The sequence below is a fragment of the Suricata suricatta genome, chromosome 8 (genome assembly GCF_006229205.1).
Source record: "Suricata suricatta isolate VVHF042 chromosome 8, meerkat_22Aug2017_6uvM2_HiC, whole genome shotgun sequence".
Taxonomy (NCBI): Eukaryota; Metazoa; Chordata; class Mammalia; order Carnivora; family Herpestidae; genus Suricata; species Suricata suricatta.
In genome coordinates this window covers 31,480,133-31,495,959 of record NC_043707.1, presented here as the reverse complement: position 1 = coordinate 31,495,959, position 15,827 = coordinate 31,480,133, and the positions used below count along the sequence as shown (strand labels likewise).

At 42.8% G+C, this 15,827-nt stretch overlaps 1 protein-coding gene across 5 annotated transcripts in view; it reads left to right on the top strand.

Annotated features, from left to right (window-relative positions):
* The window catches only part of ZNF3 (zinc finger protein 3), a 64,743-nt gene that overhangs the window by 38,289 nt on the left and 10,627 nt on the right, over positions 1-15,827 (top strand). For 2 of the 5 annotated variants that reach the window (XM_029946873.1, XM_029946874.1), the window contains 4 exons: positions 487-612; positions 4,666-5,151; positions 5,731-5,920; positions 7,926-9,216. In XM_029946873.1, coding sequence (XP_029802733.1) covers positions 4,765-5,151; positions 5,731-5,920; positions 7,926-8,758 — 1,410 coding nt within the window. In that variant the 5' untranslated portion in view covers positions 487-612; positions 4,666-4,764 and the 3' untranslated portion in view covers positions 8,759-9,216. Of the gene's footprint in view, positions 1-486; positions 639-4,402; positions 5,152-5,730; positions 5,921-7,925; positions 9,217-15,827 lie in introns of those variants that run through there. The other 3 variants (XM_029946875.1, XM_029946876.1, XM_029946882.1) reach the window with 3 other exon arrangements.

The window sequence follows — 15,827 nt, the reverse complement described above, 5'->3', positions numbered from 1 at the left end:
AATCATATTTAGAAACCAAGATTTGGGCTCCGGGTGTGCTGGTTGCAGGATGTCATTGCTTCTAAAGCTTCACAGCGGACAGAACTAGGAAATAAATGTCTGCATACTAACTCATGTACATACACTTAACCTAATTCTGTACTCACCTGTATCTGTAGTAAACTAAGCATGAGTTGATGCTGCCATATTTTTTTAGCTTAAATTTATACTGCTAATTAAAAAAAAATGTTTTAATGTTTATTTTTGAGAGGGAGGGAGGGAGGGAGACACAGAATCCGAAGCAGGCTCCAGGTTCTGAGCTAGCTCTCAGCAGAGAGCCCGAAGCAGGGCTTGAACTCACAGTGAGATCATGACCTGAGCTGAAGTCAGATGCTTAACCCACTGAGCCACCCAGGCACCCCCATACTGATATTTTTTAAAGCCTTATTTTACAGCTTTTATTCCATGAGTACCCCCAAAGATCCATATATCACATTCTTTCCACAGATACTTGAGTACCTGCAAAATACCAGACATATTGTAGATATTTGGAATACAGGAGTGAAGAAAACAGATAAAAGTCTCTGCCCTCAGGAGCGGACATTCAAGAAGGAAACAGTTTAAAAAAAAAAGGTAAAAGATATAGTATTTGTGTGGAGGTAAGTAATGTGAAGGAAAGGAGTAGATTAGGAGCATAAGGAGTTCTGGGGTGAGGGAGGATTGCGTGCAGTTTACAACATAGGGTCAGGGATGCCTTGGCGAGAAGAGCATAGTACAGACCTGGAGGAGCCAGCCGCATATGATCTGGAGAGGCGTTAGGCAGAGGGAACGCCATGCCCTGAGGTGGCAAGCTTGCCTCAGATGCTCAAGGGACAGTACGGTTGGGGTGAATGAACAAGAAAGAAGTGGGAGATGAAGTCAGATGGGCAACAGAGCTGAGACCTTGTGAGGCCCTGCTGGCCATTGTGATGACCTTGCCCTTTTACTTCAGGAGACACCGCTGAAAGGCATGAGTAGAGGAATGGCATGACCTGACGTGTATGTTAACAGGCTCGCTCTGGCTGCTTGCTGGCACTACACCCAGGGGCAGGGGTGGAAGCCCTCGGGGGGGCTCTTGCGGTTCTCCAGGCAAGTAGGGGAGGGGCTGGGATGGCAGTGCTGGAGGTAGTGAGAATTGGTTGAACATTGGATCTTTTGGATGTAGGCTCACAGGATTTGCTTATGACTTAGCTGTAGAATGAGAAGGAGGAGTCCGGGATGACCAGTTTTTTGTTTCAAGAAAACAGAATGATGGAGTTGCCATTAACTGAGATGAATAGCTGTGAGGAGAACGGGGACTGAGGTTTTGGACAAATTAAACTAGAGGTGCCATTGGACATGCTGATGGCAGTGTCACACAGGTAGTTGGTCACATGAGTCTAGAGTCCAGAAAAGAAGTTTGGGCTGGAGATAAATTGGTGGTTGGGAGTACGTGGATGGTAATTAAGGCCATGTGACTAGGTGAAATCTCCAGGAAGACTGAATGCAGCAGGGATGAAGGGGTCCAAGCGCCTATCCCTCCATTCATTTGTGGTCTTGCAAAGACACAGATTTGAGTTGCGGGCAGCATCTAAGGAAACTTTTTCTTCTTAAGGTTTTGTTTTTTTTCCTTAAAAAAAATTTTTTTTTTTTACATTTATTTATTCTTGAGAGACAAAGTGAGATCGAGTGTGAACGAGGGAGGGGCAGAGAGAGAGGGAGACACAGAAACCAAAGCAGGCTCCAGGCTCTGAGCAAGCAGTCAGAACCCACAAACCACGAGATCATGATCTGATCTCAAGTCAGACACCTAACCGACTGAGCCACCCAGGTGCCCCATTTTTTTCTTTTTTAACATAATCTCCACATACAGTGTGGGGATCAAACTTAACATGCTCTACCGGCTGAGCCAGCCAGGAACCCCAACTTTTTCTTCTTTAGATGTGACTGTGTGCATACTTTGCAGAGGTAGTTCTGTGATCTGTGAGAGATTGGATATGCCATTCTGGGAACAGATCCACATGAATGTGATACAGGTCACTCCTTGCTTAATGCCTCCTTGCTAAGTAATTCCTCCCATCTTGCTGAGTTTCCCAGGCTTGATCCCAGAAGCTGAGCAGCCCAAACAGATTCCAGTATCTATCCTATTCTAGGAATACCCTTCTGTGGGTGGAGTGTGAAATTTTATAACCAGTCATGAGAAGGCATTTCATCACTGCGGAGATCTACTTTTAAGCATTTCAAATGCATGCTACCGGCACTACTCCATCTGTTATTTTCAGGTTGTTAGCCTTTTGTGTGGAAACTAGATGGCGTGCTTCTCTCCTCACTCAGATTTCAAGTTCTCCTGAACTTGAGAGCTCTAGAAGTGTGCAGGGCAGCATGAAGGAGTGCGCGGTACTGATTCGGGTCCACCCTGTCTAGCCACCTGTTGAAATCTCCTAGGATGCTTCAGAAATGGGGTGCAGTAGAGGGCAGTCCCAAGTACTGGCATCCCTAGAATTCCGAACTAATTAGCAGCTGATAATTATTGAATTTCTCATAAAAGGTTACATATTGAGGTTCTAGTCCTAGGATCCCATTTTATATATTTTAAAATACTAGGACTAAAAATAAATAAAAAATAAAATTATCAGAATTGGTCACAAAAATCAGTGAAGGAAAGCAGTCATAGAAAATATGTTTTTAATGTGTGTTAATTAAATGTGTGAAAGTAAATACTTAAGTAACATACTAGGGGCACCTGGCTGGCTTAGTTGGAGCATGTGACTCTTGATCTCTGGGTCATGAGTCCAAGCCCCACATTGAGGGTAGAGATTAGTAAAAATAAAAATAAAAAACTTAAAAAAACAAAAGCTGTTAACAGGTGCATTTGTTGGGGGTGTTCTATGTGGTCTGTGATTGTTTTTTTGTTTTGGTTTTGGTTTTGGTTTTGGGGGTTTTTTGGGGTTTTTCTCTTTTGGAAGGCCATAAAGTTGGGGCATTAGTAGTAAAATCAGTTTGGTTTGTCTTCAAAGATTTTCTGATGTAGAAGTAATAATAACCCTTAAAGAAAATTTGGAAAATGAAAAAAAGAATTTAAAACATTGAATTCATCTATAAAGGAGTAATATCACTGTTTCTGTTTTATCCTTTTTTTCCTTTGTTATGATTATGGAGATATATGTGAGACTTGTACTTGGAGTGATATCAGGCCAGAGATGGGCATGCATGTTAGCCATCAGCATACTCAAGTTTTTATGTTCATTGTTATTTTTTTGTACTGAAGTTTTTAAATACCTTAGGTTTAGATCATCTTTGACTCTTCTGTTTTCTCATCTTCTGTAAGCTATTTGTACATCCTTTTTATGGTCTTTACCCTTGTTACCATTCTCGTGTCTAGTAACAAAAACCCGCATAGATTTTTATCTGTTTGGCTCTTCGCTGAGACCACTGGAGTTTTCCTACTCTCAGTTATCCAAACCCAGAATGGGACATCTACGTGACCTGACAGATGCTGCTTAAAGTTTGGTAACATGCTCAGGAAAGCCAGTCACAAGCATGTAAAGGTTAATTCATGCAGGTTTCTTTCAGAGTATGCTTCATGAATGCCAGTAATTTTATAGTCTGATTCTGTTGTCTCTTTACTCCTCTACTTTCCATCTCCCCCACAGACTTGAAAGCTCTGTGGGGGTGAGAGTGCATCTGTCTTATTCATCACTGAAGCCCCAGCTCCATGCCTGTGGCAGGTATTCAAGTCAATATTGAGTGAATGGACTGCCCTTTTGGGGCAAGGGAGGGAAAAAGAAGTAATTATATTTACTTACCACAGATGTTTTTGGTGTTCTAATGTATCAACTGACAGATATTTAGAATATTTCATATTTAAAAGCAAAATACTTTAAGCATTTTGGGGGTATCATTTGCTGTGATTTAATTTTTTCCTGTTTCTTCTCAACAATATATATCTCATCAAAATAAATTCCTCTATAAGAAAATAGGTTACTTTTAGTCTAATTTGGCATTCACTTGTCTTTCTTAAGTAGGCTCTATGCCCAACCTGGGGCCCGAACTCATGACCCTGAGATTAAGAGTCACATTCTCCATCAGCTGAGTCAGCCAGGCACCCCTGACTAACAAATTTTTAATGTTGATGCTCAAAGTCTTAGATTTAGACAGGCTGCATTTGGCCTGTTGGTGTCCTGTTGAAATCTCAGGAGTTGTAAGATTCTGAAACAGTTTTTGGAGCAAAGATAGTTTAAATTTATCTTTAGAGCTGAGTTGGTTGAACATCCCACTGTTTATCTCATCTGAGCTAACACAGGATCCTAGTGTTGTAGGATCAAGCCCCACATGGAGATCCACGCTGAGCACGAAGCCTGCTTGAGATTCTCTCTCTCCTGCCCTCTCCCTCACTCATGTGCACTCTCTGTCAAATTAAAGAAAACTTTTTAAATTTCAAAGTTAAAATTAAAATATAATAAATTTAATTTTAAAATATGCCGTAGTGTACTTTTTATTAGAGTAAAGACAGTAAAATTGAAGTAGTATATCCTGAGCTGACTCCTGAATGATTTTGGACAGTAATTTTTATATGATAGTTTTGTGGTGGCCATAATTTCCACAGTTTGTTGTGCTGACAGCATCGTTTTTTTCTTTTTGTAATTTACGGTAACCATATTTTCTCAGGTTTAACGTGTAGCCCTAAAGAACCAGAAACCCAAAAGAACCAGTATTCCTGCTCCACATAGTCCCATCTGTAGCGAGGCTGTTTCTGGAATCTGTGTGATGACCAAGGTTTTGGGCATGACTGCAGTTCGGGGCCCTCGGCCTCCACGGGAGAGAGGGCCTGCGGTAGTTAAAGATGAGGAAGAGGAAGGGAAGTGCCTTCCTAGCCTGGAGGTGTTCCGCCAGCGCTTCCGGCAGTTTGGGTACCATGACACCCCTGGCCCCCGGGAGGCGCTGAGCCAGCTCCGGGTGCTCTGCTGTGAGTGGCTGAGGCCTGAGATCCACACCAAGGAGCAGATCCTGGAGCTGCTGGTGCTGGAGCAGTTCCTGACCATCCTGCCCCAGGAGCTCCAGGCCTGGGTGCAGGAGCATTGCCCGGAGAGCGCTGAAGAGGCCGTCACTCTCCTAGAAGATCTGGAGCAAGAACTGGATGAGCCAGGGCAGCAGGTAGGCTGAGGAGACCTTTTCTGCTATGAGATTGAGAGCATAGCATTCGGGGTGGGCTGGGTTTGTCCATCCAATGCGAGTAGCTGAATAGAAGTTTCTGCTGACTTAGATCATGTTTCCTCCTGTATTTCTTCTACCGTCCAGTGTTGATCCTTAGCCATGGGAGTTGAATGAGATGGATGGGTTTCTTTTTTTTTCCTAGAGGTTGTACATTAGCTCTCTTGGTATTTTCTTTCATTCTGCAGTTGACCCTTGAACAACACAGAGGTTAGGGGTGAAATACCAGTATAACTTTAGATTCTCCCAACACCTCTAAATAACCTACTGTTGACCAGAAGCCTTACCAATAACAAAAATGGTCAGTTAACACTTAGTTTGTTATATGTGTTATATACTATATTCTTGCAATAAAGTAAGCTAGAGAAAGGAAAACCTTAGGAAAATCATAAGGAAGAGAAACACATTTACTGTATGGTATGTCTTAAAAAAGAGATGCATATTTAAGTGGTCCCGGGTAGTTCAGACCCACTGTAGTTCTGAAGTGAGCTATGCACAAATCCCATCATTCCTTGTCTCTAGGTCTCACCACCTCTGAATGAACAGAAACAGATGTGGGAGAAGAGGTCCTCTTCAGGAACAGCAAAGCCTCCAAGCAGCCCGCAGCCCCAGTCTGTGGAGACCAGTCACCAATGCGAAGGTTGGGAGCCCTTGTACATCCAGGAGACGGGGGAAGAGCAGGATTTCACTCCAGAGCTGAGAAAGAGTCAAGGTGGGGACTGTCTTTTATGCCGCCTGCTTGGTGCCTCGGGCCTTTGTAGTGAAAGAAACAATTCTAATTCGTGGTTGTGGGGCAGTGCCCTAGACTGACTTCCCTGGTCTGGCTATGGAGGCAGAATGAGTGCCTGAATGCCTTTCCTCCCTAGGTGCGACTCAGCCAGCATCCTGGCGTGGGAACATGAAGTACTCTTCTCTTGAAAGGGTTGGTTGAAGTGAGCTTAAAAAAGGGACTGTTCGGGGCGTCTGGGTGGCTCAGTCAGTTAAACAGCCGACTTTAGCTCAGGTCACAATCTCACAGTTCATGGGTTTGAGCCCCACATCAGGCTCTGTGCTGACAGCTTAGAGCTTGGAGCCTGCTTCGGATTCTCCCCCTCTCTCTGACTCTGCCCCACTCATGCTGTTTCTCTCTGTCTCAATAGTAAATAAAACATTTTTTAAAAGTTTTTAAAAGGGACTGTTTGGGGTGCCTGGGTGGCTCTGTCTGTCCCACTCTTGATTTCAACTCAATTCATGATGTCTTTCTTGATTTGTGGGATCAAGACCCACATTGGACTCTGCAGTGGCAGCGAGGAGCCTGCTTGGGATTCTCTCTCTCTGCCTCTCCCCCAGTAGTGCCTTCTCTTTCTCTCTGTCTCTCTCAAAATAAATAAATAAACATTTTAAAATTTTTAAAAAGGGGACTGTTCACAGACGTGTGACAGCTTGAATGAACCAGTAAGAGATGAGGCTTCTTTATTTGTTAATATTGTTAATAATTGAGTGAACCTGTTAAAATCGGCATTAGATTATGCAGAAATGGCCCTTGTAAGTTCTTTTCAGTTTCTACTTTATAAGGCTATTTAAAGTTTTTCAAAGCTTAGAGGCACCTGAGTGGCTTACTTGGTTAAGTATCCAACTTTGATTTTGGCTCAGGTTATGGTCTCACGCCTCAGGAGGTGGATCCTGCTTGGGATTCTCTCCTCTCTTCTGCCTGTGTCTCAAGAGAAGTAAAAACTTAAAAACATATTTTTTAGCTTATTTATTAAATTGCATGTTTCCCACACATAGTACACGGCAACTTGAGGGAAAATCTGTACGTGTAGCCACGCTTATGACAGAGAGTGAAAGGGACTGTTTATCCATTGCTGCTGCAGTCCCCAGCAGACACGAAGTAGCAGGTGAGCATTGAAGTGGTTGGATGGAAGGAAATAGATGGTCGAGCGGAGAGAGAGAGCCAGGGGCCAGCGAAGGGGCAGAGAGGAAAGTACCTTGTTGATTGAGGCTTCTGTACTCACGGGAAGCTAATAGTTCTTGGAGGGAGGCCATGGTTCAGTGTGGACTTCTTTTAGTCCCCTTTTCCATGTATGTGGACAGGTTAGGTGGATTTGTGTCACTGCCTGGTGCAGGGCTCTAAAGAAGATATATTGCTTTGATCTGATTTTGCAGTATTAACTTTAGAACCAAAAGATTTGTAAGACATAGCTACTGTAGGGTATGTGATGAGAATCAACTCTCATGGGAGGTTAGCACCATCTGATCATACAGGGACCGAATGTCCTCTTTTGTTGGTTTTATAGTCTACTTCTGTGAGAATGGGGTTTGCCACTAGCCTAGTCTCCCTTATTATCCTTTTTATTTTCCTTAATCAACTTTTACCATTCAGTAATATTTCTTAACTTGTTTCTTTCTCCCTTGAAAATCACTGTCTTCTTTGCTGCTATCCCACTATGCCTGGATTTACCTTACTGCCCTCTTGATATGAGGCTCTCCTGGCAGAGAAGGCTGTGTACTCGTCATATCCTAATAGCTGCTGGTCGGGTGGCTTGTGTGGAAGCCTGGTACTGTGAACTAGATCTCGTGGTGACTTGTGTATCCGTGTGATGCTGTGACCTCTCACGCGGTACTTGGTCACCCTTGAGAACCCATCCACGTCATCTGATGTTTCGATTTCTCCTTTAACAGTTGCTTCTCAGAACACAACACAACTGACATGTTCTTGTCCTACTTACTGTTTTCAGATCATAAATCGAGCACCCAGAATGAGGAATCAACAGACAAGCAGAAAAGTTCTGAAGAATCTCAAGAATTCAAAAGCGATATTATTCCCGGGGTTATGGCCAACAAATGTGAGTCCAGGTTAGAAAGGCAGCGGGTAAACCTTGAAAAGGAAAGAGGAACAAAAACTCCTCTCCTGGACAAAGGTTCTAAGAAAGGCAGAGAATTGATTCCCACTAAACCTACCCCAGGAGAAAGGCGTTACATTTGTGCCGAGTGCGGAAAGGCCTTTAGTAATAGCTCAAATCTCACTAAACACCGGAGAACACACACTGGGGAGAAACCATATGTGTGCACCAAATGTGGGAAAGCTTTCAGTCACAGTTCCAACCTCACCCTTCATTACAGAACACACTTGGTAGACCGGCCCTATGACTGTAAGTGTGGGAAAGCCTTTGGTCAGAGCTCAGACCTCCTTAAGCATCAGCGAATGCACACTGAAGAGGCACCGTATCAGTGTAAGGATTGTGGGAAAGCTTTCAGTGGTAAAGGCAGCCTCATTCGACACTACCGGATACACACTGGGGAGAAACCTTACCAGTGTAATGAGTGCGGGAAGAGCTTTAGCCAGCATGCGGGTCTTAGTTCACATCAGAGACTCCACACTGGAGAGAAGCCTTATAAGTGTAAGGAGTGTGGGAAAGCCTTCAACCACAGCTCAAATTTTAATAAACATCATAGAATCCATACGGGGGAGAAGCCCTATTGGTGTAATCATTGTGGAAAAACCTTCTGTAGTAAGTCCAATCTTTCCAAACATCAGAGGGTCCACACTGGAGAGGGAGAAGTGCTTTAACTGTCGAGACTGTTCTCTGGGTAGTTTTTTGGGGTTTTTTTGTTTGTTTTTTAAGCTTTAGCACACAGATCCTAGGGCGAAGCCCAGTAATTGCAATATAAACTCTAGTGGTAGATTTTGTTTCACTCAACATCAAGAGTGCCTGAGGAATGAGTGCTCAGATGGTGGCGCAGTGGGAAGGAGGCCGTGGAGGGCATTGGAGTGCTCATTCCCCACTGGCCAGCTCGCTGGGACGGGGTCCCCGCACCATACTTTGGGTCCCCTGAACCAGGCCGTTATTGCCTTTTGTATAGTTAAACTGAGTTCATCCAGTATAATTAAGAAACACTGAAACTGTTTAACTGTTTTAACATGTATTCAAGAAGTATGATTTGTAAAGAATTGAGCCACCCTGAACACAATTTAATCTGATTCAGAATAAACGTATAACATCCTGTAATGCCTCGGGACTGTTCAAATAAATGGTATGTTGGTTATTGGGCACTATTCTACAGAGAGGAAACTATTCCTGCCTGGTTGTAGCTTTTGGAAAATTTGGATTTGAGGTCATGAGAACTTTCAGTGCTTATGAGGGAGTGTGTTGGGAAATTGGGGTAGAACAACTACAGTACCTGCATCTTGGGCTGTGTTGCACTTAATTTTTTTCTGCACACTGGACATTTTTTTTCACCATTGGAAACATTCGTCAGCCGCATGTGCATTTTGGTTGTGAATATATGTTCTGCCTCTGCCAAAGTCTGAAAATCGGACTCAAAACTTCCTTCTAAACTCTGCAAGTCAATAATATACAACAGGATTCCTTCAAGTCCATCCTGTATGTTCCCTGACTGTCATCAGGTGAGATCTTTGCGCCTTCTCCACGTACAAAGAAGGTGCTCTCCTACAACAAGGGCAGAGGGAGATGTGTCTGTTAGGCTGGAGGGTTCTGCAGAATTTGAGGTTTGAGGTACTCAGACACACCTACCCAGGTGTCCCGTGCATCAGGATCTGAATCTTTCCCAATCGGGGCCCAGAATTGTGGCCTAAATGACTTGGCAAGCCTTTGCATTTAGCTATCTTTGCAGTGTTGCCCTCCTCGCAGTAAATCCTATGCCTGGATTTCAGGCCAGTGTGCTCTGACTGCAGAAGGTGGGGGTCACTCTCCCTCCCATGGGAGACTTCGGCTTCCACAACATGCCCTGATGTGAGTTTGCCGACCTAAGCCTTTTGTTTTCTCTCTTCAAAGCTTGAGAGAGAAATTCTGCAGTCGTAATAATTGCTGCTATCCCAGTAATGTTCAAGTTCTAGGACTGTTCCAGAAGCTAATGCTTCCCTTTCTACCTGTACCTCATCTCTTGGTATAACTGTGAGAATCTTGCTAATTGCCATGTATAGCATCCCAGGGATTATCACCACTGCACTCCTCCCCAGGCTCCTCTTACTAACCATCTGACTGGTGAGTGACCTGTTCCAGAATCCCATCCTGAGGGCTCAGTTTCTAGGGACACTTCCAGTACTGACTGACAACAGTTTGGGTTTCCCTAAAACCGTCTGATACAAGGGCTTGAGGGCCTAGAGTTTATTTAGGGAGGTGTGATTCAAGGAAGCCAGGTATGAGGGAGCAAGAAGGGAAGGGAGGAGGAAAGCCAGTAATGGGTGCACTGTTGTGCTGGTGACTTCTGTAGGGAACTAGCGCTCAAATCTGATGGGTACCTTCACAAAACAACAGAACAAATGGGAGAAACGGGTATACGTGGGCTCTGCTCCAGTCTCCGTGCCCGCCTGTGGTTAAGTGGAGTGCCTGCTTGGCTCCAGGAGAGTGGTTGAGGAGTCCTGGTAGGCCAGGAAAACACTGCCCCCAGGGGACTTTGAGGCTGCCAGGGTCTGAAGATGCTTGTGAGCATTCCCCACCCCCATATCACGCAGATAAATTTATAGGACTTAATTTGGATTCTCAATAAACAATAGTTGGGGCATACTAATACTAAAAAATTTATTCACCATGTATCCAAATTCACATTTCCCCAGGCATCCTGCCTCTTATCTGGCGGTCCTACCCCTGGCATTTGTGGGCAGCAGTCCTGCCACCTCCTTGTCTCCCCAAACACAGCGATCAGATGAATTGAGGGGATTCAGTTACGCCAAGAGAATGTATGTTTGCTGATTAAGTGACAGCTTTGTTCACCCCAGGAAACACATTGTGACTTTATCCGTTCTTCTAGAATAACCTCTAAGGGCTAGCCTGGAAATCAGGACAGCAGTTCTTCCCTTGCAGTCCACCTCCAGAGTTCTCTTTGGTAGAGATTGTCCACTACTAGGAGAGAGAAGGGTCTGATCTATCTTGAGATGGAAAATAACACAGTGGTCTCCACATTTCTATGTAAATGGCTTAATTTCACCCCATGTAGTCTACCTACAGTGACTTAAAATACAGTTCAAGTATATGATACAAAGGGGCACTTGTGTGGATCAGTTGGTTAAACATCTGGCTTTGGCTCGGGTCATGTCCGATGAGCCCCATGTCAGGCTCTGTGCTAACTGCACCTGGAGCCTGCGTAGACTCTGTCTCCCTCTGTCTCTCTCAACAATAAACACACTCTGCACACTCTCTCAACAATAAACATTTTAAAAATTAATATAGTTTATGATACAAAAACGTGATTCTAGATGAGTAAGCCATTTTTGACTATTACTACATTTCTGCTATCAGCCAGTATCTTCTTGCCTAAATCATTTTTTTTCAATTTTTAAAAATATTTTTTCAATGTTTTTTTTCTTTTTGAGAGAGGGAGAGGCAGAGAGAGAGGGAGACACAGAATCTGAAACAGGCTCCAGGCTCTGAGCTGTCAACACAGAGCCTGACATGGAGCTCGAACCCACAAACCGTGAGATAGTGACCTGAGCCGAAGTCGGACACTTAACCAACTGAGCCACCCAGGCACCCCTTTTTTTCAATTTTTTAACTTGTAAAATATACAATAAAATTTACCATGTTGTATACCTTAAATATAAAACTTATTAAAGGTATATATAAACTTTAAATTAATACCAAGCTAATAGAAAATGTACCTCATTTTAATTTTTAAATGTGTGATGGTGAACATGTGCTTTTCTTATCTTTATTGGCCAATTGCATTTCTTTTTGTGAAATGCCTCGTGTTCTTTGTCTTGTTTCTATTGAGTTGTTCATCTTTGTCGTCATGATTTATGAAAGCTCTTTATATATTAAAAACCTTAGGACCTTTTCTGTCATTTGTGTTAGAATATTTCTCAAAAATTTTTTTTGATAGAAAGCAAGTCCAAGCACGGGAGGAGCAGAAAGGGAGAGAATCTCAGTCATGCTCCACAACCAGCACAGAGCCTGACACAGGGCTGAATCCCATGACCAGGAGTGAGAAGTATAATCACCTGAGCCAGCCACCCATGTGCCCCTCAAATTTTTTATATATACATTTCGAAGTATTTTCCTAGTACTTTATATTTTTAATGGCATTTATTTAAATAATTAAAAAAATCTTTCCCTCATGAAAATCATAAAAAATTTCAATCAAGAAATAAAAGGTACCTCATGCCTGTCAGATGGCTAAAATAAAAAACACAAGCAACAACAAATGTTGGCAAGGATTTGGAGAAAAAGGGGTCACTTATGCAGTTGTGGGGATGCCAACTGTTGCAGCCACTGTGCAAAACCGTATGGAGTATGGAGGTCTCTCAAAAAATTACAAATAGAACTACCCTACAATCTCGTAATTTCACCACTGGGTGTTTACCCAAAGAATACAGAAACACTAATTTGAAAAGATATGCACTCCTATGTTTATGCATTATTTAGAGTAGTCAAATTATGGTAGCAACCCAAGTGTCCATTGATAAATGAATGGATAAAGAAGATGTGGTATGTATTATATTTATATGCATGCATAGTGGAATATTAGTCATAAAAATGAAATCTTGCCATTTGCAATGATTTGGGTGGACCTACAGCGTATAATACTAAGTGAAATAAGCCAGCCAGAGAAAGACAAATAGCATATGATTTCACTCATGTGGATTATTTAAGAAATAAATGAACAAAGAAAAAAGACAAAAAACCCCAGACTCTTTGGAGAACACGTTTACCAGAGGGGCGGAGGGTGGGGGGTGGGGGGAATAGTTGAAAGGGATTAAGAGTAATTTATCTTGATGAGCACTGAGTGAATGTATAGAATTATTGAATCACACTGTGCATCTGAAACTAATATAACACTGTGTGTTAACTCTACTGGAATTATTTTTTTAATGTTTAATTTTGAAGAAGAAAGACAACATGAGCTGGGGAAGGACAGAGAAAGGGAGACACAGAATCCAAAATGGGCTCCAGGCTCTGAGCTGTCAGCACAGAGCTGGACATGGGACTTGAACTCACAATCTGTGAGATCATGACCTGAGCTGAAGTCGGATGCCTAACCCACTGAGCCACCCAGGTGCCCCTGGAATTCTTTTTTTTTTTTTAATGTTTGTTTATTTTTGAGAGCGAAGCATGTGAGTGAGGGAGGGGCAAAGAGAGAATCCCAAGCAGGCTCCGCCCCTGGGATTAATGTAACAAAAAGGGGGAACAGCATTAAAGACAGTGATGGAAGAAAATGACAAAAAGATTTTAAACTTTATACAGTAATTGTATAATTTGTGTGGATACTGTATTGTTAATTTGAGAACTATTTACTTGTAATGTCAGAAAAAATAAGCCATTTATTTGACATGAAAGGGGTGCCTGGTTGGCTCAGTTGGTAGAGCATGCAACTCTTGATCTCAGGGTGGTGAGTTCAAGCCCCATGTTGGGGGTAGAGTTTACTTTTTAAAAATTAAAAAAAAAATGAAGATGGCTGCGGGCACCTGGGTGGCTCAGTCAGTTAAGTGTCCACCTCTTGATTTTGTCTCAGGTCGTGATCTCAGTGGGATTGAGCCTACAGGGCTCTGCACTGATAGGGTGGAGCCTGATTGAGTCTCTCTTTGCCCTCTCTCTGCCCTCCCCTGCTCACGTGCGTGTGTGCACATGTGCCTGCACTCTCTCAAAATAAATGTTGTTTTTTTTTAAATGAAGATGGAATTTCAACAGAAGGTAAAGGAGTATAGTTATGGAATTAAGAATTTAAGTAAAACTGGATTGGCAGTATGAATGAATATTAACTCTTTTCTTTACAGTAAGTCTAAAAAGCCAGAGTCTACAATGATTAACAAAAATAAAAAAGTTGGTATCAAGTATTCTAAAAGAATGGCCATTGGAGGGGAACCTGGGGGGCTCGGTTAAGTGTTGACTTGGTTCAGGTCATGATCTCAAGGCTCATGAGTTCAAGCCCTGCATTGGGCTCTTTGCTGACAGCCTGGAGCCTGCTTTGGATTCTGTGCCTCCCCCTCTCTCTGCCCCTCTCCAACTCACGTTCTGTCTCCTTCTCTCTCAAAAATAAACATTAAAAAAAATAATAAAAGAATGGCCATTGGAATCTCTTTCAGAATGAGAAGTAATTCTGTTGATTCTTGTTATTCATACACATTGTTATTATTATGGACGACAATATTGATAAGGACAGAAATTAATAATTTATAATAAGCGGTGAGGAAGTATTTTTCTGACTCAAAGGAAATAACAAAAAGACTTAAGTTTTTATCTTGAGTTAGACAAAGCCATGCAAAATATGCAAATACAAGTTTAAATCTCCTTAAGAACTTAATGGTTTTACTAACATGAAAGAATGGAAGATCTCAGGGGTGCATGGATGGCTCAGTCAATTAAGCGTCCAACTTCAGCTCAAGTCATGATCTCATGGTTCCTGGGTTTGAGTCCGGAGTCTGGCTCTGTGCTGACAGTGAAAGGACACAGGTCTGAACCAAACTGACTCTATGACAGGCTTTAAGTTTCCCCTCTGAACTTAAAGGCCTAAGTTTCGGTTTCCCAGAGTAATTAGACAATAACAGGAAAGGGCACATATTGCTCAACAAGCGACCACCTTTGCAAGACCCAATCAAAAGCGGCCAGCTAACACACTTAGCATTCCTAGGACGGGTCTGTAGATGGAAACTATAGATAGTTACCAGTTGTTTAATGCTAGACTAACCAGTTACCCCACATGGGGGTCCTTGGCCCACCCTGTAATTGGTTATTTTCAAAGAAACACTAAATGTCATGATTGGGTCCCGCCAAAAGTAACAATACACTGGACAATGTGTATGGTTAGAATTGTTGCTAAGGCTGTTATACAATGATGATTGGATTACTGTACCTATGTCATAATTTTCTGTAACCCCCCTTTTCCAAACCCCATAAAGATCCTACCCAGCCTTTGTTTGGGGCTCTCAGCATGGATCCACTGCGTGGGTGAGGTCTGAGAGTCCAAGCTTAAGCCCGAATAAACGCCCTTTGCTTTTGCATGCGTGACTCAGTCTCCCTGGTGGTCTCTGGTCTTTGGGGATATTGCGATCTGGGCATAACAACAGCTCAAAGCCTGGAGCCTGCTTTGAATTCTGTGTCTCCTTCTCCTTCTCCCCCTCCCCCATTTGTGCTCTGCCTCTGTCTCTCAAAAAATAAATGTAAAAAAAGAAAAGAAAGAAAAAGAATGGAAGATCCCATAAATTAAAAGGGATAAGAAATGTATGTACTTATCCACTAGGATGGGAGCTGCAGAATTCTATTCGCACAAAGAAGAATCTGAACACATGTATGACTTGAAATCAGGGAAGTGAGCTATATATCACTCCCCTTGATTTCAACAGGTACAGTTTCGGTGGAGATAGGGTTGCCAGATTAAATGCAGGGATCCCCTGTGAGAGCATAAAACTGAGTGAACCAGGAAGCCTCCCCCTTGTTCCCTCAAGCGTTTCAGACGTTCGGCACCTGCTGGGGGTTTCCGCCTGTTTGTTTTCTCCGGATGCATCCATCGGTAACTTCCCTTTTTCTCTCCCATCACTTGTGCAGGTTTTGTCTTTACGGTAACTCTCTTACGGGCTGCAAGGTCTTCTTCAGATTTTTGTAATTTAAAGGGGACATTTTTACATGAAGCAAAACTTCGTTTTGAAGCATAAAACTTGGTTTATTTGGAAATTTCAAATGTGATTT